Raw genomic sequence first — 24,422 nt, 5'->3', positions numbered from 1 at the left:
TCAGTAAAGATAGCAGAAAGAAATTTGCTGAAGCACACATCCTGCTAATCTATTTGAGGAGCATTGTACAGCATTAGTAACAGCACTTCATGTTATCTGCAATGGCTGATAAGGTACATCTTTATTAAATTCACTTATTGAAAGGATGTCAGTCAGGGAAAGGAACATGCTAATAGAGAAAAAAGAATTAGTCTTTCGGCAAGTCAGAAAGCCACCTCTAATGGCTTACTGTTGAGAATAATAATAAAAAACCCCTCTGCCTTTGGAAAAAAAAAAATTGCTGTATACTGGATGCAAAGAAATGATGGGAGTTGTGTAAGGTGAAATAGCCTTCTTTTCATTCCCCTATGTTACAGGTCTGCTGAGAAAACTTCATCTCCGCTGTGTCCTGGTGTAAGAGCTCCCCTCTCTGAATTTTCCACCAAACTGCATTGTACAGAAGCTGCAATGCCACACTGCAAGCAAATGAGGCTTTAACTCGGTTATGTAGGTCACGCATCCAATATTTGGCCTGTGGAGTATTTTGCACTGTTGCTAGATGCAAGATCAAACAGATTTCCCAGCATGACTTTTAACTTAAATTAGGGCTGCGTTCATACACAAAAAGGCTATGGAATGTGCCTTTGACATTGAAAACTGTAAAGAAGTCACATTATGGATAGATGCCCTAAATCCAGAAGACTGAAACAAAATCAAATGCATGAAGTACTTTCTGATGCTCTGGGTACACTTTGAGGTAAGCATCTATAGATCAATGGGGCATGGACTCAAAAGCACTGAACCTGAGGGTACATACACTTTGTATAGCTTTGGGGTATTTGTATGGCTTAGATAATTGTCCTAAAAGCCAGTGCAGCAGTTGCCAGAAGTAGAGAAAACAACAAAAAAGTAGACTCCCAGCTCAGATCAGCAGGCTTTTTGTAGACTTATTGTGGTGACTCTGCTATAGGCACTATGGACATGAAAAGACAAGAAGGCAAAATGGGCCAAAAGGTCTGCTCCTAGTTAAGACTACAGACATTTCACAAGCCAGGAGTTCTTCAGTCCTAGATACTGCTCAAAAGAATCTGTCAGCTTTCTCCCTTCAACCCCTGCCTCCTGAATTCTGAACTCGCCAATGCATTCAGCCGATCCAGAAACACAAGGTCTAGGGTGACTTTAAAGAGAGGTCACATCACAAATGGCAGCCTGCCTGTCAAGCAAAGCAAACTCCGTTGCCAGGCAAATACAACAGACATCCTCGATCGCTTGGGTGGGCCATTTTTTTTTTTTTCTAGCAGTTCATCCATTCAGCGTCCCCGAATTTTCAGTAGCCTACAAGGATGCAGCCTCTTTAGAAATCATTGCAGGCTCGCCTACAATAGCAGTCATTTTAAAAGAAAAGTTAAACGAATCTACTATATCACTCCAGCTACTAGAGGGTGCTAGAGGGAACGCCCTTAAAACTCCATCCCCTTTTCCTCTACAAATATATAGTGCATTAAAAAAAACTGAGCATTAGGGCTTATCTTAAATTTAAAAATTCAGTCTGAAAAAGTGCCAACAGAAAATGGATGGATGGACAACTTACATATTTTCTAGTGGAATTTTACACTGGCTATACAGTCATTCCAGAAAACATGAACTTCATAACATAACTTTTTTAAACTCACAGTAAACCAATTTAGAATTGAATATGGCTTGAGCCTTCCCTGGTTGCAATATGCACAAGGCAGGAATTAACCCCAAACGAGTGCTAGTCCATTATAGGGTCCAAAAGGGATATCTGATAGGTTAAAAGAAAATTGGTTTTCTTTGTGCTTTTGTTTTTCTTTGCAAGGAATAGCATAACCAGAAACTAACACAAATTACATCATTTATCAAATGATATAAGAATTCATTGACATCCTGTAGTAAAACAACATGCACTTCTCATATGTATCATTATTACTGTTAATTACAGGCGATATGGTGGTGCAGCGGTACCTCAGTTGCCTCACATCCTGGCATTTATATCTCGGTCTCTTTGCTTTTTGATTCCCATTTGCATATTCTCCCGTGTTTATATGAGCTTTATCCAGGTACTCCTGCCTTCTGTCCAAAGGTGTGCCTGTTAGCTTTATTACCAACAGTAAATTAATACATTATAAGTTACAGAGTAATGGACTAGGGCATGTCATCCAAAGTAGGATCCTGCACCCAACGCTCCCAGCGTATTTAAACTTTGAGCTACATCATCTGTATAAAAATGTGCCATATAAATAAATGTTGTTGTTGTTGTTGTTGCTTCCCACAAGGAGCTAGGTTTGGGTAGCTTTGAAAATGGTGAATGAATAAGTTCTGGAAAGTGAAAATTTGATGGACTAATATGAATTTTTGATCTTCTTAAAGCAGCTGGCCCTAAACATCCAGACACTGTGCAAAAATCAAGCACAAAATGGACAAGAGAAGTGACACAGACAATGCGCATATCACTTTACCCGAAAGCTCTCTCAGTTTATTCACCTATTCACCACCAAACCAGCTTAATCCATTTTAGGTTTCAGCAGCACTAGGTGCAAGGAACAAACTAGTCATTTCTGGCTACTGCAATCGTACTATACTGGATTCGACTCTGACTTCCTTCTTTCAGTTTGTTGATTGTCCCATCAGAAAGAACAGGACAATTGACATTCTTTATGTGAATGTGAGGGATGCTTACCATGCCACAAACTGGGTAAATCTGACCATAAGCTTGCTTAATTACAGCCTCAGCACAAATCTCTAGTTCAATGACAACCCACAACTACACATTCCTATAGGAAATGGTCTCCTGAAGCTGAAAATGCCCTTAGGGACTGTTTACTACTGGAGTCTACTACTGACTAGAGTGTTATGTAGGAACCACAAGGAGAGGATAGTTAGGGGATTAAAACTGCATGACAGACTATCTGAACATCTATATGGACACTGTTGTTCCTCGCTTTGCTAATAATAAGCCCTGGATTACCACTGATGTTAAGGGCCTTCTTAACAAGAAGAAGCGAGCATTCAAAAAAAAGGACCAGGCAGAACCGAGGAGTGTACAGAAGGTTAGACTAAGAGAGGTTAAGGAGTCCTACAGTACAAAGGTAATGTACAAGTTGCAGCAAAATAACATCAGGGAGGTGTGAGATGGTATGAAGATCCCCACAGGCTATCAGCAAAGTAACAGCTGTACAGCAGAAGACCATGTGGAGAGAGCAAATGAGTTAAATCTCTTCTACAACTGGTTTGACTGCCCTGTTCCTGCTTTAACTTCCACAAACTCACTGGCTATCACCCCCTCCCTTACAGCTGCTCATCCACCCTTCGCCCAAGCTTCCAGCATAGATCATGCAGCCCTCTCCCCCCATCAGCACAGCTTCTCGTCCCCTGTTTCTCACACCATCACTGCTGACCAGGTTAGAAGAGAACTGAGGAGGCTGCACCCTAGGAAGTTAGCTAGCCAAGATAAGAATTGCCCAAGACTTCTAAGGACCTGTTCTGCTGAACTGGCAGAACCTCTTCAATGCATCTTCAACCTAAGCCTGTGACTGAGGAGGGTACCCACACTGTGGAAGACCTAATGACTCATCTTGGTTCCCAAGAAAGTGACATCCAGTCAACTCAATGAATTCAGGCCTGTCAAGACCCTGGAGTAGCCACTTATTCATCCCCTCAGACCACGTACTAGATCCCCTGCAGTTTGCCAATCAAGAGAAGGTGGGTGTGTATGATGCCATTCTCTACATGCTCCAGTGGACCTACTCGCATCTGGACAAAAGATGTGGTGCTGTGAGGATCATGTTCTTTAACTTTTCCAGCACCTTCACCACTATTTAGCCCCCTCCTACTGAGGGACAAGATGTATAGGATTGGAGTGGATTTAGAACTGGATTACAGATTACCTCATTGGCAGACCTCAGTTTGTAAGACTGGGGGACTGCACATCACAGACTGTAATCAGTAGCACAGGAGCTCCATAGGGGACTGTTTCTTCCCAATTCTTCTTCACCCTGTACACATTGGACTTTAGCTACAACTTAGGGACATACCACATGCAGTAGTTCTCAGATGACACAGCCATTGTGGGGTGTGTCAGGGATGGACAGGAGAAAGAGTACAGGGAGCTGGTGAATGACATTTTGGGATGGTGTCAGTCAAACCAACAAACTTCAAATACCAAGGAGATGGATGTGGACCACCATAAGTCTGGACCACCACTGAGATCTGTCTCCATTGAAGGGGGTGATGTGGAGTGGGTCAAGATCCATAAATACCTTGGAGTGCAGTTGGATGGCAGGCTGGATTGGTCAGAGAACGCAAAGGCTCTCTTCAGGAAAGCCAAAGCTGACTCTACTTTCTGAGGAAGCTGGACTCCTTTGACATACTGTATGTAAGAATCACCTGCAGATGTTCCGTTAGCCAGTGGTTGTCAGTACTCTGTTCTATGCTGTGGTGTGCTGGAGTGATAGCTTGAGTTGCTGATTGCATTGACAAGCTGATCAGGTGAGCAAGATCTGTGGTTGGCATGGATGAACAATGAAACACCACTCACTACACACCACCATAATTAAGCAGAGGAGTTTAGTGGTAGGCTACTATCACAGAACTACAATACAAACAGAGTCCTGTGTCTGTCTAGTACAGGTTTTTCCCTTGTGTGTCAGGTGTGATGGCTTTCCAACTTTCCCATCTCCAAACAATGTCCTCTCATGTCCAGTTCTTTCGCCTGTTTAATCCCTTGTTTAAGTCCACGCCAATAGTCCACTATTACCCTTTAGTGGTCCCTGGATAATCTATACCCTTTTAGTCAACTGACAAAAGTACCCATGGAAATTTCCAAGTTTTGTGCCACTATCTGCCATTTGTCAGAATCATGGGAAACAAAGACTTTTGTTTCTCTTGCAGATGTGCCTAGAACACTGTATGCATTTAAAAGGCCTAATGTTTTCCAGCAGCAAGCATAGGTTTTCTCCCTTCAGCAGTGTTCACCAGTGTGAACGTAACACCTGTTTATACACCATGTCCTCTGTTTTTACTTTGTCTTCACTGCCAATGCTAACACTTTGTCAGTCTGCCGATTGTTTGGTTGCACCACCCCTGGGTGAAAGCTGTACAGCAAATTGTGGCTTTCCTTAACATGGTAACTCTTTATTTTTTTTACAGTCATAGGAAAACTAGCAACTGTCACACATGGGCATCTGGGGACCACCTTCCCAGCTCTGGTGAGGTAAGCAGTTCCACCCAGGGGCCAGATGGGGTGCTGACACTAACATTGTCTTCTCTTTCCTCCTCTGCAGCCAAGAAAAATCACTCAAGCAAGATGACTGACCTCGCCCCACCACCCAGAGAAAGTGCCACCCCTTCCAATCTCAAATCTACAAATCCGGATCATTCCCAGAAGGTGCCATCGGATAACAAAGTGACAGTAGTGAAAGACAGAGCCCCTGAACACCTACCCAAGTGCTAAAGCCTTTGAATATTGTTTTTCTTTTGTCTGAGCTATTTGCCAGCTGTTTTTTAAGTGTTGATAAAAAGGGGTTATCAGGGTGGTACCCCAACCTTTTTTGAGTACTTGGTCACCCTAACACAATAAATGTTGACTTCCATAAATCATTCCTGAATGGTACAGGCTATCATTCTTGCCTATTTTCTGGTGCAAATCAGTTTCATAACCACTGGTATACTAAGAGCAATAGTTGTGTTTTCACTTGACATTTCAGGCATCTGAATTCAGTAAACTTTAGAATAATGACGGACGCCAATCTATATTCCTCTTAAGAAGCCATATGAACATGATATTCCAACCACTTTTACATTTAAAACTGTATTCACAATAGGGAGTCCAAAGGTATAGTGACATGTGGTGCCACCTCAAAACTCTAGAGTCTAAACCTCTGAAAGGCCACTCTTTGTTTGGAGTCCACATGTCACAGGTATACAGGTTCTTCCGCACTTCCTCAATGTATGCTAGTCTTATTGGTGACTTTAGACTTGCTCCATATGAATGACTGAGGGTCTGAGTGACTATGACCTGTTACCGACCACTGTCTCTTATATAGGCTTGGCGTCTGCCTTTCAAACTGAATGTATGATGCCAAATTTGCTACATGCATTTGCAGATACCTTTAAGCCCTAATTAGGATCAAAATAATTTGTACAGTCGGTGTTAAAATTGTGCTTGCTTATTTTTTTTAGGTTAATGAAAAGATAATGGCATCACCTCAGTGGTTTCAGGCTTCTTAATTGTGCTTACTGCCGTACAGCTGAACTATCATTAGCCACATTTTGATCATGACTAATTAAAGGTGGTCTGTGCTACTTAAGCCAAGCAAGTCTTTGATAAAATGCACTTGGTTTTCATTAGGAGAGCCTGACGCTCTCAGTACACGATGAGCTAAAGATCGACAAAAGAGAACTACTCAAAAAAGAGCAATGCAGGCACTGCATTTATGGCACAGCCATTGAAGGTGTGCTAATGTCCTGCCTGATTACTCTTTCTGAGGTTAATGAAACAACAATGAAGTTCTTTCTGATTTTTTTTCAACTCCTTTGATATTCAATTCAGGTGAGCTCCATTACAACAAAATTCAAGGGGTCATCCAGATTATTTCCATTTCTTGAACTTTTTGATTTTACAGATTAGAAATGCCTTACATTATAGAGACCATCAATGCTGTACTGTAATTCCCACATTTGGCTGTGGCTAAATAAATCTGTACCGTTATATCTTCTAAGAAACTACATCAGATTTAATCCCAAATAGGTAACATTGCACTCTTCACCAATTATACCTAATATTATTACCAAAACATGGGGAGCTGTCTACCAAAATAGACAGATAAAGGTGTGTGATCAATATACCAGAAAAAAAATAACACACAAAGCAATTCACTTCATCTTGTTGCAGCCCCATCTTCCTAACACCTACAATGTCTTCTTGAGACCCCATATGTTCCTTTCTAGCTTCCCCTATGTGCTTTACTAGCTACCTACAGGTACAGCACAGTTTCTCAAGCTTACACTTCTTAGTCATATTTAAACTTTAAAACAAACAGTTTAGTGACAGCTTCATTCTCCACCTCTGTAAAAATAAATAGCAATACTTTTATTCTTTTTTCAAAAGGATGAATTATTTTCAGAGGATGTAATTGATTGTAATGGTCTACTCTTAAACTCAGCAAGTCACTTTTCATCTAGACATGATGGAAAGGCAACTCGGCAATGTTTAAATGATGCCATGTCCTTGTAAAAGCATAAATTCAAAATATTATTTTCTGTGTGCCACCATGAACTAGGTATCATATTGCATTCCAAAGTTTTCCTTTTTTATAGATTGAGCGTGGCAGGGTGGCACAGGTTTGTGAAGTGGAAGCAGTTTTTATAAAAGCATTTATTATAGAGTCCTACAAAGATAAGAGACAGGATGAGCCCAGCCCGTGCCCATGACATGAAGAACCCTGTAGCGCCAGAGCCCGAAAGATATTTAGCCAGCATTGGAACCCTATGGGCACTTAACAAAAATTGCATGTTTCACACATTTGTAATGGCATACCTAGATCTATTAATCAGGCATGATCAATGAATGTTATGTAATCTTTGAGAATGGATATTGTCTGAATGATTCTAATTAACTGCTATATGAAAGGTCGCAGAGTGGCACAGAAGTGACTTTTTAGTTGTATTTTAGAATTACACAGTGTGGTCAGATTAAACGCAGCCTTTACAATAGCATACATTTCATAGTACTGCAAGGGTATGCAATGTGATGACATTAAGGAAATTAAGGTCTCTCTAGAAGGAAAGTGTGTGAGACTTTAAAATGCTGCTTTCAGGTGACGTGCTCTGCACCGTAAGGAACGCGTAAGTAACTTTATTTTGCAAATAATAAACTTAATTACATATGTATGAGCTCAACTTGCACCTGTCAGGCATATACAGCTTGACCTCACCTTTCGAGGTGGTCACTCTCTCAGCATGACACTCCAGCTGCAGCTTTCCAGGAGATGAATCTGTGCTGGGAGCAAGAATATGTCTCATCATGTTTGATTGACTAAGCGAGCCAATGTGGGGGAGCAGACCTGGATGAGCTTAAGAAAACTTAAGAGATATCAGCAAGTAAAAATATAGAAAGATCTATTATCTATTTTACCTGTGTTGTTTGCAATGGACAAGCATTAGTAGCCAAAAGAAGATACAAGAATACAAGAAAATAAAAAAATGACCCCAATGGCTTAAATAATTAAAATAAAAAACTGAATATAAATACAGAAATTAAAAACAAAAACTATAATTACATGTATATTCTTAGGTTTACTACTCTGTAGCATGTTTGTGATGCTGAAAATACAGAGCACATTTTTGGCAATTCCATAATGTAAGAGCCATTCTAGTCAATAACATATTCAGACTATATTTTATACCTTCGTATTTACCTATGTTAAACTGCTAGCCTTTTTAACACTATCCATCCATCATCCAACCCGCTATATCACATGTGTCAAACTCCGGTCCAGTTCATTCTAACCATTTTCTTCATTAGTGAGCTGTTTTTACTGCTAATTAACTTCTTTTCCTTTAGTTTTAATTAACTTGACTCCGGCCCCTTAATTGTCTCTTTTTCCTTAATTAGTAGCCAAACAATAATGAGACATCAAACAAGCCATCATATGACAGAAAAACAGAAAACTCAACAGATTTGGAAATGTCTGCTGTGGCAGAATGAGAGCAGCAACAAGCCATTGAATTAAATAACAAGCTTAATTAAACGCAAGAATCAGCTTCTCATTAAGAGACTAGTTGGAGTGAAATTGGTTGGAGTTTGAAATCCCAGTTTAGCTGCTCATCTGTTGGCTCATTTCAAGTCTCATTTCTATTTGGCTGCCATTTAATGAAGAAACAAATCAATTCAGAGGACTGAATCCTTAAAAACAGGGCTATTAAAATAAAGGGAAAGGAGTTAATTAGCAGTGAAAACTACTCACTGATTAGGAAAAGGGTTAGAATGAAAACCTGTAGCCACTGCAGCCCTCCAGGCCTGGAGTTCCTGCGCTATATCTTAACTACAGGGTCACGGGGGACTGCTGGAGCCAGTCCAAGCCAACACAGGGCGCAAGGCAGGAAACAAACCCCGGGCAGGGTGCCAGCCTACTGCAGGACACACACACACCCACACACCAAGCACACACTAGGGACAATTTAGAACTGCCAATGCACCTAACCTGCATGTCTTTGGACTGTGGGAGGAAACCAGAATACCCAGAGAAAATCCACGCAGACACGGGGGAGAACATGCAAACTCCACACAGGGAGGACCCAGGAAGCGAACCCGGGTCTCCTAACTTCGAGGCAGCAGCACTACCCACTGCGCCACCATGCCGTCCCTTTTTAACACTATATAGAATGCAAACAGTAGTTAAAAAGATAATGGAAATTGATAACTTAACCCCCTAAAAGATAACATGTCAACAGAATTTTTCCAACTTATTTTCTTGTCATTCAGAGCAGAGGCGTATTCTGTTTTTTTGTTCTCCCCTGCAGTTGGCAAGGCATGGAGGGCAAACTGTAACAAAACACAACACTAATTTGCGCCCAGTTACTATAAATTAAATAGAATATATTATAAAAAAGTAACACCACTTTAAAAATAAAAATGTACCTGAACTCTAACATGAACAAAATAATATTGCACCTTTTAGTAACCTTTTTTAATGTATTTCTTTTGTGTGAGATAATTTTTTCCTGATTTTTTTTTCTTTATTTGTTTTGTTTTTGACTTTTCAGTAAACTTTTTCAAATTAACTTTGTTGGATGATTTTTCATTTTCTACACATTTGACTTAATGCTGGACCCACCTTAATTCCTAGCTAACCAGGTACTGGAAGTAAAATGTTTCTTGGAAATTGAATATCTAACATTGAAAGTGAATTGGGCAATTGTGTCAATAATGAATTTTCTAACATACTATTTCATGTCTGTATTACTGAAATTCCTTCATGAATATTAGAGTTATTAAAAAAAGAACTTCATATTAATGTACTGTGGTCTTTTGGGGTCCAGTAAGGCAGACCCCAGTCCCTATAATGGCCAAAAAATAGCCCAGATGCTAGAAAAAGGTTATTACCAAAAATGGTAAACAACAGAGTAGTTAAACAAAGCTTAAAGGAGAAACACCAAAGTATGACAATAAAATAACTTGTATGATTTTCCTAAGTCATCATTTCTAGACGTTTACGTACATTATTACTTTTTAGCTATGATTTATTTTGATCCAGTTTAGATCAGGGTTTTGTTCACTATACAATGCCATTTTGTATGCTTTTTCATGGGTGCAAACACATTGTTTACTATTGTGTTTTGCCAGTCATGAGATTTACACATCAAGTGAAATACCTTGATATCACAGCCTGCCTGTATATGATGGTGTTGAACTTGGCAGAGCTACCCTAGCGTTCATATTTTTAAACAACTTGCAGTGCTTATGCTAATTATTTTAGGTTGGAGCAAAGATTCTAGTTTTGGTATTGACTATTTCTCTATATTTTGACTTTCATTCATGTGTTTTGTTCTGGTTTTGTCAACTGTGACTTTTGCCTCTCCAGATATTTTGGACCCTAGACTATTCCTCTGACTATGACTCTGCCTTGTCCCTCTTGACCATCTCAACAACAGGTCTCCTTTCCACTCCTTTTCCAGTGGATACTTATTTGTCAAATGTGTTTCTGTTCTGCTGTCTGAAGGCAGATGTATTAGAAGAGACATTAAACCAAGCCAAAACATCACAACTAGGGGTTCAGCCCTCCTCTTGTCTTTAGTGGAATTAATAACCAGAAATCAAAGTTGAACAGTCTAATAGCAGAATTCTCAATTTAGAAGCACACTAAAATGAAGGACGTTTTTCTGCAAACTGAGATGATCATGAAATGTATGGTGCTGACTTTTTAAAGCATTGTGTTGATGACGTCTGCACACCACTCACTCTCGGTCAACTTTGGGAAACAAAATCATAGTAGTCTTAAAAAAACAGGTTGCTTAATTGTGACATTCATGAAAAACATATGCCAAATTTTTAAATAGGATATGAATACATTTCTACTTGATGAAAATGAATTCTCCAAGTCAAAAAAAAGAAAAAAAGCAAAGGAAGTAAGTAGGACTTCAATAGATTCAGGGAAAGGCATGAATAAAATAAAAAAACATGTAAATCGTAACAATTTTACTACAGTAACAAAGACTGAGGACCTACATAAATAGGGGAAACACCCTCAGTGGACCTATGTGATCCCAATTTTAGACAACATGCTAATCACCTTTATACTACTTCCAAGCTTCCTTGTCTTTCTCCATTAGGCTCACTGCCTTCATCCTTTTCCACCTTGTGCCTATACTGTGCAGGCCTGAACAAAGACCTTCCAGAATCTGCCATCTTGAATGCCTAATTGTAACCCTGCTTGAATGAAGGTAACAGCCATGAGTCAGTGTGGAGGCCTAAAATGTAGTCTTACTGTCTCCCCAAATAACCCCTATAATACTGACCTCCTGGCCATGTGGTATTTCCATTTGCATCCAGTCTAGAATGGGAAAATACAACATACTGCAATTCACTCTACATTCAGGTTCCCCTTTTACAATGTATTAAATAAAATAAAAAAGCTGAAGACTATTAAGAGGAAATCTAACTTACCAATAGGTTGCAATTTTTTCAAGACAGTGAGAAAAAGCCCAGACATTTAAAGAAAAATGTTCATTTCATTCATATTGCAGGGGATCTGTCTAGTCAACTGTCCAAACCAAACCAAAAACTCTTCTAGCAAAGGAGCATTTCAAAAATTTTCTTTTTACTTCAGATTCAAATACTGCTGTTTAGAAAAAGATCATACTTCCTATCTAAACTAAAGTCAGATTTTTGACCTGTAACCTATAATTGCCTCACAGAAATATATTTTATTTACATCACACCATGCAAAAGATTTTTATTTAACATCTATCCATCCATTTTCCAACCCGCTGAATCTGAACACAGGGTCATGGGGGTCTGCTGGAGCCAATCCCAGCCAACACAGGGCACAAGGCAGGAACCAATCCCGGGCAGGGTGCCAACCCACTGCAGGACACACACAAACACACCCACACACCAAGGCCAATTTAGAATCGCCAATCCACCTAACCTGCATGTCTTTGGACTGTGGGAGGAAACCCACGCAGACACGGGGAGAACATGCAAACTCCACGCAGGGAGGACCCAGGAAGCGAACCCGGGTCTCCTAACTGCAAGGCAGCAGCGCTACCACTGCGCCACCCTATATTTAACATTTCCTTCTAAAAAAATAAAACAATCCTTATTCTGGGCCTTATTTTAAGCTTCAAATCTTACAGAGACTTGGCCTAACCATATAAATGCCATTCTCTTAGTTGAGGGCTTGCCTGACAATTTCATTCTTTTTTGTACATCATGCAGTACAGTACAAAGAGGTAAAGTTTGAAGTGATTTTTAATGTTACTCTCATCCGTATTCCTTATTTTTAATAGTTTTAGCAACCTCCGTTCAGAATTGAAGGCAAATTAAGATGAAGTAATTATGACGGGTGACTTTTATATTCACATACACATGGAAATGCACACCCTCAACAAATTGGTAAAGGTCATACAGACTCTTATAATCATACTTTAGATTTAATTATCACTCAAGTATTAACCTTCAGAACCAAATTACCTGTGCTGTTAATCAAACCAGTTCAGATCATGATATAATTGCTTTTGATCGGCTCTTGCCCTTGCCAATAATTGCACAGACAAGAACCCAAACTCTGAGTCGCTAAAATAATAACTGTACTTCAAGATTTATTGATATTCTGAGAACCTTTAATTAAAGACAGGAGTTTAAAGTAGATCGTCTTACAAATAAATATAGTGTATCTCAAATGTGAAAATGATTTAAATAAAGCAGTGACTCTCTAAACAAAGGTAATTAAACTGAAAAGGGATTTGATATTGCCTAGACATACCACACACCCACTTAAACAATAATTGAGAACAGGAAAGTTTCAAGTTTAACAGATGAATTTTTTAAACATAACAAGAAAGTACTCTGCAAGACCCACTTTAATTTCTACTCCAAATACAAGATGAAAGTTATTTAAAACAAATGGCTAAATTGCTCTGTTGATCAAATTATCCTTCTTGTTTTTGGAATAAGACTTTAGAATAATTGTGTCATCACTAATAAAAAACAAAACATTTGCTTTTCATTATATTGCACCAAAATCATGAACACTAGCTTGCTCTATAGCATATTCCAGAATGTTGGAGTACGGGCTGAGGACAGAGCTGCCTTTAATTGGTGATGATGGGACTTAAAAAAGTTTATTTTTTGTTTAATTATTTTAAACTGAAGATTTAATTTTCTCTGTTTCCTAACTAGCATTAGTATTTTCATGTTTTTTCATTTTATCACTTTGTTAGCATTTAGGATCATTAGGAAACATATTTAATAATATACTGAGCATTCATCCTCCTCTCACTTCATGCCACTCCACACATCCTCCTGGACCATTCTAACCTCTATTCATTTTAGCTTTGTTTCGCGTTGTACTTTTACCGACCATGTCTCATTCCCCTATACCACTCCTCAAACAGCTTTTACATTCAATGCCAGAGAAGCTCCTTCAAAAGTTTCAAATGAGGAAATTTCAAAAGATTTTCTTTGCGGTACCACTGCTGTGTCTGTACCTCAATCTGTACTGAACATGTGACCTAAATAGCAGAATTTCCCTACTTTCTCTAAAACAACTCCACTTCTGACATCTAAATACATATACATGCACATCAGCATTCTTCACCCCACTCACACTCTCTCTACAAAGGTTGCATCTGCCACTAACAGACTACCCTTCATACCACTACATCTTTTATGTGTCCAATTCCAACAATCCATGTGTTGGACTTCTCTCAACACTTTTATCAGACATAACACACTATCATGCACTCACCAGTTTCGTGCTTTCTGACCCATCATCTCCGACGATCACCTTTGTCTTTCCTACATTAACCTTTGGGTATTTTGTTTCAAACCTAGCTTTCCATTTCAGAATCTTCTCTTTGTGTACAAGTGCTCTGAAGAAAATCCTTCACACTAGTTCCATCACTATCAGAACAAATGCCTGGTGCAATCTCAGCTTCACCTCAAAATGTTTCCTATTCGCATATGCTTCCCTGAACACCATTTGTGCTTTCTCACACACTGACATCACTGTAAACCTCAACCCTCCCTTCATACAATTGTGTTGCACAAGTCTGTTGATCTCCTTTACTGTCTTCAAGTATCCCCAAAACTGCTCTAGCTAGGATTGCTATTATATTTGTCTTCATCTTTTTTAGAGCTTTCACAACCACTTCTTTTAAAAACCTACAGCTCAGTTCTTCTATTTTCTCTAATTTTCACAGTCCTTTTGTTTTCTCACAGGAAACATCATTATCCGATTTGTTTTTCTAATTCAGCAAATTCCCCACATACATCTTCCAGATATCCTTCCTCGTTTACCATCAAAAATGATGTCCCCTACAACATTTTTAAGCAATTTACACCTACTATATCCTGTATCCTTGGCCATCTGCTTTGTAATCCTACATTCCTCTTTCTGTTTTTTCATCCTTCCCCATTTTATAGCTCACTTGCAAACCCCCATCTCTTTCTTGGCTTTTTAGCATTTCATGTTTTGTTATGAAATAATTTGTCACCCTTCCACCTTTCACCTTCATTTTTGCAACTCTTTATAGCTTTTCTTCTTCCATTCATCTGCCATCTTTACCTCAGCATTCTGTCATCATGTCTTATGGTGTCTTGGTGGTACCTTTGTCCAACAGCAGATTTTTCCAGTGTTTTCAACCATTCTTCATTGCTTTCCACTTGCAGTTCAGACCTAATATTACCAAAAATTAAGTCTTGTGCCACCAACGTCTCAGAAAAATTTCTTCTTACAAACTCCATCTTGAATTTTCACACTTTCAACCTTGGCACATAATTCCTATTACTTTTCCTTATATAGTACTTCTGACTGTAAGATCTCCTACAACTAAATGAGTAGCATTGCACATAGTTTTACAGGGATTACCTTCACATTTTTCAACATGTTCCAATTGTCAATCATGCTACTTTCACCACCAGATTACAAACTTGTTGTTCTTTTTTGATGCCTTAGTAAAGCTAAATTTATGAAAGAACATTAAATTATATGAATGATTTCTAAAATCAATCCCCAGCCCAGGTGTTTCTTAAACTCATTTCTAGCTAAAAGTATCTAGTGGTCTCTACATTGCCTATCTTGAAATATTAAGAATACATCTTTATTGACCATCATTATCTATGATTTCTTGAAGTGGCAATTACTACAGAAATTAAATTTAGATCTAAAGAAATGTTCGTAATAATTATAAACTAATTTACCAGTTACCAGAACAGTGTAATCTTACAACTCCAGTTTTACTCTGAAAAGTCTAGACTTCACTGAACTCACTCACCTAAGTCATAGCACATTAATAATACTAAGTGATACCTTTTCTAGCTGCTTTACTAACTAGCTGGTAATTCTACAAATACAAACATTTCTCCTCTCCTTCCCTCTGCAGATTTGGAAACCAAAAAATCAAAGGCATATGACATTACTTTTGCTTCTGGGGCTCCCACATTAACTTGTGTTGATTATTTTCACCTCAAAAAATACAGGGTTTGCTAGAGTGTACCCCAACTCTTTATCCAGGTTTCTATGTTTTATTTACCATCTTTATAAATAATATGCTACCATGGCTGTCCGTTTGTCGCAAACTCGTTCTCATCCCTACCACCTTCGCCGTCACTTCCCCTACCTCTTCATATCTTAAATCATTCTTGAGGCATATTGAAGACTTAAGTGCGAGCTTAAGTGAAAAATTAAGGAAAACGTACTAAGTAATTGCAACACAAACACTGACTTAATCAGTTTTAATGCAAAAAGACGCCTACGAAAGAAGAGAAGAAGTGGGCCGCTAGGGTGGAGAAAAGAAGAGCTGCTCACGAAGCAGCAAGCACATCAACCTCTGAGCAAACGAATGCTAAATGTACAGAGAAAGTGTATGAAAACAATGAATGTTCAAGTCAAGTTTATTCACTGCATGTTATCGTGCACTGCACTATTACTGGCATATATATACATCCATCCATCCATCCATTATCCAACCCGCTATATCCTAACTACAGGGTCACAGGGGTCTGCTGGAGCCAATCCCAGCCAACACAGGGCACAAGGAAGGAAACAAACCTCGGGTGGGGCGCCAGCCCACTGCAGGGCACACACACACACACACCAAGCACACACTAGGAACAATTTAGAATCACTAATGCACCTAACCTGCATGTCTTTGTACTGTAGGAGGAAACCAGAGTACCCAGAGGAAACCCACACAGACACGGGGAGAACATGCAAACTCCACGCAGGGAGGACCTGGGAAGTGAACCCAGGTCTCCTAACTGCGAGGCAGCAGCGCTACCCACTGTGCCACCGTGCCGCCCTATATATATATATATATATATATATATATATACTGTATATTTATATATTTGAGTCTCCCTGTCACTGTCATGTTTTTATGTTTCAGGGCAGAGTCATGGCCTGGCCATCATGGCCAGTCTTTACTAGAGGAAGACAGCCCTCCAGGACAGGATGCTTCACCCCATAAGGCTCAGCTGCAGGGAGGGGCCATATCATGGCTGGCCAAGACCTTTGTCTGGCCAGGGCGTCAAGATTATAGAAGGACCGGGGGAGAGAGCATATTCAGGGCAATAACTCCCCTGGAGCGCTAGATGGCAGCACCCTGGGGTTGCAGCTGTGCCTAGGACTCCCATGGGGCAGCCCTGTTAGGTTGCATGGGTGCCACCAGGGGTGCTGCAGGACCAACTGAGTCCTTTGTTGCAGCATTTCCGCCACACCTGGAAATGTGTGTAGCTGTCATGACCGAAGCATACTTGTGCATGATGACACCAGCATTTTTGCTTCCATGTAAAGGGGAATTTTGTGATGGGGTAAAAAATCACTATAGAGTTCAGATTCTGATTCTATGACATTTAAAATATTGAGAAAAGCCAATTTTAGCATGGTGTCTGTATATGTGTCTGTGGAAAATCAAAATTGATTTTCACGCCTTAAAATTACAGTTTTTGTCAGAAAATCATGCATGTTTTTGAGTTGTGTAGCGCTCTGGGATGACTACATCCCAGCAAAGTTAGAACATTTATTGTATTATAAAATCTTCAGTTGAGTGCTTTCTTGTAGAATAATTTACATAGAAGTACTGTATGAACTTCTATGTAATATAGAAGTAGAAGTAGTATAGAAGTACTTCTTTGATATACTCTATATCAAATTTGTTTAGTTTGTTTGTTTCGATGAGCTGCTTCACTCCTTGCTCATCCCACAGTAAAAGGCAGTGACTTCTATTGAAAATATTGTACAAACACTGCAGAAGAACTCTTTTTTTTTCAAATATAAATGAGTGTATTTATGAATGTTAACATTCGTTTCGCTGGAACAAGCATTTAGATGAAACTACCCTAAACGGTTTCAGATGGTTTTATAAACTTCCTGCTAGCTATGAATACAGTAATCCCACCTCTGTCGCGGGGGTTGCGTTCCAGACCCCCCTGCGAAAGGTGAAAATCCGCGAAGTAGAAACCATATGTTTATATGGTTATTTTTAAATTGTCATGTTTGAGTCATAGATTTGCACAGAAACACAGGATGTTGTAGAGAGACAGGAACTTTATTCAAACACTGCAAACAAACATTTGACTCTTTTTCAAAAGTTTAAACTGTGCTCCATGACAAGACAGAGATGACAGTTTTGTCTCACAATTAAAAGAATGCAAACATATCTTCTTCTTCAAAGGAGTGCGCGTCAGGAGCAGAGAATGTCAGAGAGAGAGAGAAAAGCAAACAATCAAAAATCAATAGGGCTGTTTGGCTTTTAAGTATGCGAAGCACCGCCGGACAAAGCAGCTGCAAGGATGTACACTGTAAAGGTAGTCTTTCAGCATTTTTTAGAGGAGCGTCCGTATCCTCTAGGCCAGTGTGCGAACAGCCCCTCTGCTCACACCCCCTCCATCAGGAGCAGAGAATGTCAGAGAGAGAGAGAGAGAGAGAGAGAGAGAGAGAGAGAGAGAGAGAGACAGAGAAAAACAAACAATCAAAAATCAATACGTGCCCTTCGAGCTTTTAAGTATGCGAAGCACCGTGCAGGAAGCATGTCGCTTGACAAAGGAGCTGCACAGAAGGGAGCAACGTGAAGGTAATCTTTCAGCATTTTTAGACGAGCGTCCGTATCGTCTAGGGGTGCGATCAGCCCCCCTGCTCACACCCCCTCCGTCAGGAGCAGAGAATGTCAGAGCAAGAGAGAGAGAGAGAAAAGTAAACAATCAAAAATCAATACGTGCTGATCTTTTAAGTATGCGAAGCGCCGTGCAGGAAGCATATCGCTTGACAAAGCAGCCATATGTAAGCCCAGCAAGGATGAGAGCAATGTGAAGGTAATCTTTCAGCGTTTTTTGAGGAGCGGCCGTATCCTCTAGGGGTGCGAACAGCCCCCGTGCTCACAATATATTTGAGGAGTTTTATTTAATATGTAATACGCGCTCTGGTTGGGATGCTTCTCAGCCATCTGCCAATAGCATCCCTTGTATGAAATCAACTGGGCAAACCAACTGAGGAAGCATGTACCAGAAATTAAAAGACCCATTGCCCGCAGAAATCCGCGAACCAGCAAAAAATCAGCGATATATATTTAAATATGCTTACATATAAAATCCGCGATAGAGTGAAGCCGCGAAAGTCGAAGCGCGATATAGTGGGGGATTACTGTACTGACATTGAAAACAATGGCAAATAACTTTACAAGAGGTGTAGGAGCATTCTGGTCTAGCATTAAAACACAAGAAAAACCTTTAGGTGTGAATGGCCTCTATGATATCTCCCAAATCCAGTTTCATTCTTCTCAATGCTGCCTTTTCTTATGCAGCAAGGGGAAGGCAAAAGCTCCAAAATACCAGAAAGAAAACAAAGACAGGAAACAAATGTCCTAGAACTATCTTTACAAAAGGTGTTGTTTTTAAGTAAGAGAATTTTAAAACTAGAACACAAGGTTATATGGGTGACCATTATTTATAGGGGAGAGTTATGACATCACAGGTCACATATCACATGATTAGCATTAGGGGTCATTCTGCATCCGTTCTACAAAATGGAAGTGCCAAAACAAGAAAAGCTCGACAGCATATTATAAAGAAAATATTAATGTTAAAAAAAGCAAGTAACACATGCAAAGGTAAGAAAAATCAATGCACCTACTTACTGAACTGAGATTCATGACAGCAGTAGGTCAATAAATACCAAACATACTGTACACAGTGTAGGATTTTAAAAAAATGTGGCTAGTCTGATGAATCCCAGTTTATGCTGATTCACGCTAATTGGAGGGCCACATTAAGGCAAAAACATCATGACTGCACTGATCCATCCCATTGAGTGTCAGCAGTCCTGGCTGGCTGTGGTGTGCAATGGTGTAGAGTATGCTTTTATGATAAACATTTTGGTTACTTAATATGAAATTCACAGCATACTGTACTGGAACATCTATGCCAATCAGGTGTTTCCTGTTATGGTAAACATATATTCACTTGCAAATATATTTTTCAGCAAGGTAATGCTCAACACGACAAGGCTGGGAGAGTCCTGGTAAATGTTGATTCAGTAATCAGATTAATGAATTGAATATCTGTAGGATGATGAAACCAAGTAATGGGAAAAGAGGTCCACCAATGTCTAAGTTGCAACATCTGTGAGTTACCTTTAAGTTGAAATGAACTGACATCCCAGCCCTGCATCATACTTAGTCCACAGCCCTTCAAGTTCAGGGCATTCTAATGTACACTATGTTATGATTAGGGGGTCACGTTGACCATTAGGTTTCTGTAACTTATAAAGTAGCAACTAGGTATGTATATTTTAATGTATCAAATGATGTTCTCATCCTCTTTAATAAAATCCCTGTGTGCGTCCATGTGTCCGTGTGTGTGTGTCTTCTGGTGAAGTGTGCATGCGCGGGGTACGGTGCGATGTTTCAAAGGCCGCCTGAGGCGTCACACAAAACAGAGCGGGCGGAACCTATAAAATACTGTATCATGCGACCGATCCAATCGGATTTCGGTAAATGAGGTAAGACCTAAAAAATAACGCACGAAAAATCCAATCGGGTACTGAGATGCGGAGACCAGCTTCCCCAAAGAGGTGGGATTAGTGTTTGTTGTTGTGAAAGTGTTCACTCTGAGGATGTCAGATTTGCGATTAACAAACTTGGCCCGGTAAAGTGTAAAGTGTTTTCCTAAATATACAAATTTTCATGATATTACAATAGGATGACTTTTAAAAGTAGATTTATTTTCGCGCACATAAAATCCATTGCTGGGGAGACGCCATACATACAATAATCAGCTGCACGCCAGCACAGATTAAAATACTTGCTGGAGAGACGTATTACTGTGAGAGAAAATTAAAGGCACACAATACAGTGACGCATATTACAGCCACATACAAGCCAGTATTACAGTAACAGAAAATAGACGGTCCTTTGCCATTTAATATAGACTGTTCCTACTAATGTTTATGCACTACTATTCTAGCACCCATTATTGTAATGGGCTTAATGTCTAGTAATTTAATATTTTTATATTCCATTTTAATTAAATGATACAATATTTTAAACATATATATTTGTCTGAGCTGTAAATGTTAAGTGCGCTATACAAAAACAAGCTGAATTGATTTACACTTGCCTCACTATACAGTAATTGAAAAAGAAAAGAAAATAATATAGCAACAATATTACATTTAAAAATTAATCACAAAAATGGTTCTTTTCATATTATCTAACTCATTTAACGCTTTTAGGTTGGCCAAGACACAGGATCAGCTGAACGTTATACTGTATAAAAAGGAATCTGGCATATATAAGTTAAAATCAAATACCTTACATTAGAACAGCAAAATAATTTTTTTTTCAAAATGTTATATATAGAATAATGCATGTTAACTGTGTAAAAATATGCCGCATTAGATAAAAAATATTCTTAATAATGATTTATATATTTTAGTAAGATAATGACTTACATATCTCGTGACAATTGCCTGGCGTTCTTTGGGGTCATCAAGGATGTTAACAGACATGTCAGAGATACTAACAGCAGTAGAGGCAGTTAAGGTGACCAGCATGACCAGTGTTCCTTCGCCCCCCTCAAGGTTTAATTCCAGTTTGTGTGTGTGTTCTTTAGTCAAGCTGGAAAGGTCAATTTGACACCTGCAAAAAACACAAATTTTCACATTAAAATTCTATCCACAGTAAGAAAAGCATGATTGCCTGTTGGCCTATATACACTCAGACCTATTTATATATTGTTTAAAAAAATGCTTTCAGGTTGTTAACAATAAAAAAAAATCCGGTCTTCATTAAAGAGGAGATCAAATGCAATGAATTATGCTAAACATAATTGCAGCACTATTATCACATTAACAAATTTATCAGTTTGAGCTTATCTAAGGAGATAATAATAATAATTCTTTACATTTATATAGTGCTTTTCTCACTACTCAAAGCGCTCGATATAGTGTTATTTAAAAATACATGATAAAACTAATAGAATAACAATATTTTTTGCATTTTAAATACAAAGTACATATGAAAAAAATCATATTTTTTAATATGTCAACATTTCAATGCTATCAGTTTGGCATGGGACAAAACTCTTCTGCCATAATGCAAATCGTATTGCAATTCAGGCTTGAAGACACAATATTTGCACAACATGAAATTTTCATAAAAGAAATAAACTGTAAGTTCAGTGTTACTTATTATCAGACATTTATAAATCAAAGCACTGCCAAAATTCAAATCAGTGTGCAAATGCACAATTTTCAACACAAGATTTTGCAAGTTTTTTCTATTTTATGAAAACAAAATCTTAAATATTAACATAAAATAGTTGCACTGTAGCAACAAAAGACGTGTTGCATGTTGATCAGCACATGCAAGCAAGAATTTAATTCTACTTTGTGCATGTGACAATAATGACCCTACAAATGTAAAAGTTACTGCAATGCAAAACCATCCAAATTTGGTATTGGTAATATATTTACCTTTTATGCTTTCTAAGTTAAATTTGCTCCAGGAATGGGTGTCTTTTTAGTTATTGTTGGAATGCCTTATTGACCGAATGTCAACACACTGCTTGACGCTAAGTGCCTCTCCGCTCTGGAACTATCCCATGTAGTTCAAAACACTTACTCATTGGGAATAGAGGAAGCATAGAAAGATGTATGGTTTGACCAGAAAAGCAAACATGGGGCTTTCTCTTGCCACCATTCAAGAGGACTGCAATTAAAATGCAATACAAGATCCACTGCTGTATAATTCCTCCTCACTGTAATCTACACTTATTACTGAATCAGTATCAGTGAAATGTGCATTGATGTCTCACGCACCCATTCTCACATCCGTATCTTTTGAAAGCTGTAGTAACTGAAGCTTGCTGCTCCCAGTACTAAATATCTGAGTATATAATGAGAACTATTCCAATGCGATGTTCGTTCTCAATAGAGTTTGATTTGAAAACAAGCCTGTGGATACAGTAGTGCATCTATGAAACAATATTGCAATTTGCTGTACTCATTTAAGGACACACCTTACTAAATAAAGTGTGTCTGTATATGTGTGTGTGAAACATGTAACCTGCGGTCATAGCCCATGTTGATGTACAACGATGTTTGTTCGGTGCTGACAACTTTCACTGTCACATAACATTAAACAGACTGTTAAGAATATTTTTGTGAAAGTGCACTCGATTTAGCATGTGTCGCAGGTGGCTGGGGGAGCTACCCAGCCGGGACACCCCGGAGGACCGGAAGAGGGCTTACACCCTCCTCAGACCACGTGGGGGCAACCGCCCTGGTTCCTTTGGGGGCCAAGGTTACAGAGCTATAGGGGCCAGTGGTCACCGCCAGGGGGCACCCGGATGCCTTGGGAGCCCTGGACCTCAGCACTTCCGCCACACCCGGAAGTGCTGGGGGGAAGAGGAGCAGGGACACCCGGAGTGCTTCCAGGGATGCAGCCGGCACTTCCACTACACTGGGGCGTGTCGGTGGAAGATTGCCGGAACACACCTGCAGCACATCCGGGAGAATATATTGTGGCTTGAGTCGGGTGGAAGAGGACAAGGTCTCTGGAGGAGGCGAGGAGGCGGCCTGAAGAGAGGAAAGGCATTGTGAAAGGGCCTGGACTTGTGGGGTGATTGGTGCTGCGGCACTGGGGTGTGCTTCATTTTACTTGTAAATAGCTTGTAAATAAACGTGCGTGGTGACTTTAAAAAACGATGTCCGTCTGTCTGTGCCCGGGCCAGGTTCCACACATGCTATACTTTAGTTCTAGTTTTTCAATAAGATTTTTTAATTTCCTGTTTTTGACAAAAGAGACAAAGGGAGGCCAAGGACCACAATGACATTTATTATTTTTTCTAGACACATTCTTAACAATTTTGAAAAACAAGGTTTTGCTGTGTTACCATTTTGTTTTTGACGTGGGTGTTGACACTTTTTTCGGTGTAGTTGCCAAGCAGTTTCTAGGTAAGGGTAACATGTAACATCATTTGGTCAAAGGTATAAAGATCAGCCTAGTACACTTCCTGGTTTGCTCAAGTCTTTGCATAGAAAATAAAACAACTAGCACTCTTTTGTTATTGTTCTTTTCATTATTCTGGTTTTGATCCCTTTTGTTTTAGCTTTGACTATGTGAAACACTTTTGCCTTCTAACCCTCTCACACTGTTACCTTGACTAGTGCACATTCTTAGTTTTTTTGTCTAAACATAATTACGACCCTAACTAGTTTTTTGACATTGTACTAGCTCCTGGTTCTAATTAAAATTCTATACTGACATCACCCAGTGCAGTCGCTACACTTATCTCTTGTGCCACTGGCTCTATTTATCCACCAGTCAGAATAGCTTGTGCTCCCAGTACCCGGGTGACTGTATGACTTTTAGATTTTGTCACAACTAGGAGACAGGAGACAACTAAAGGGCTTGAGTACATGTAATTCCACGCTGGACCAGGGGGTGGCGAAGTGCACTAATTCTCCCTCTCGATCTTTTACAGACCATTCTAGGGAAATCCCGCCCGGCTCAGGGGCAGCCAACGACATCACTTCCGGTTCCGGTCCTAATGACATCACTTCCTCCACTGGCCTTTAAAGCCGTCATCTTGCTCCCAGTTAGGGAGTTCTGTTTTGGACTCTGCTGTGTGAACATGTTTGTGCTTTATCAACAATTTTGCAGCCGGGAAAAATTATACAGGTGGCTGCCTCAAACCTTCG

The 24,422-nt window shown here is 39.4% G+C and overlaps 1 protein-coding gene across 7 annotated transcripts in view; it reads right to left on the bottom strand.

The window, feature by feature from the left end:
* The window catches only part of mctp1a (multiple C2 domains, transmembrane 1a), an 890,372-nt gene that overhangs the window by 386,799 nt on the left and 479,151 nt on the right, over window positions 1-24,422 (bottom strand). For all 7 annotated transcript variants that reach the window (XM_051929433.1, XM_051929436.1, XM_051929434.1 and 4 more), the window contains one exon: window positions 21,171-21,357. In XM_051929433.1, the coding sequence (XP_051785393.1) occupies window positions 21,171-21,357 (187 nt within the window). The remainder of the gene's footprint in view (window positions 1-21,170; window positions 21,358-24,422) is intronic.

This window comes from Erpetoichthys calabaricus, chromosome 7, assembly GCF_900747795.2.
Source record: "Erpetoichthys calabaricus chromosome 7, fErpCal1.3, whole genome shotgun sequence".
NCBI classification, from domain to species: domain Eukaryota; kingdom Metazoa; phylum Chordata; class Cladistia; order Polypteriformes; family Polypteridae; genus Erpetoichthys; species Erpetoichthys calabaricus.
Note: the sequence above shows the minus strand (reverse complement) of the source record. Positions and strands in the feature narration are given on the sequence as shown.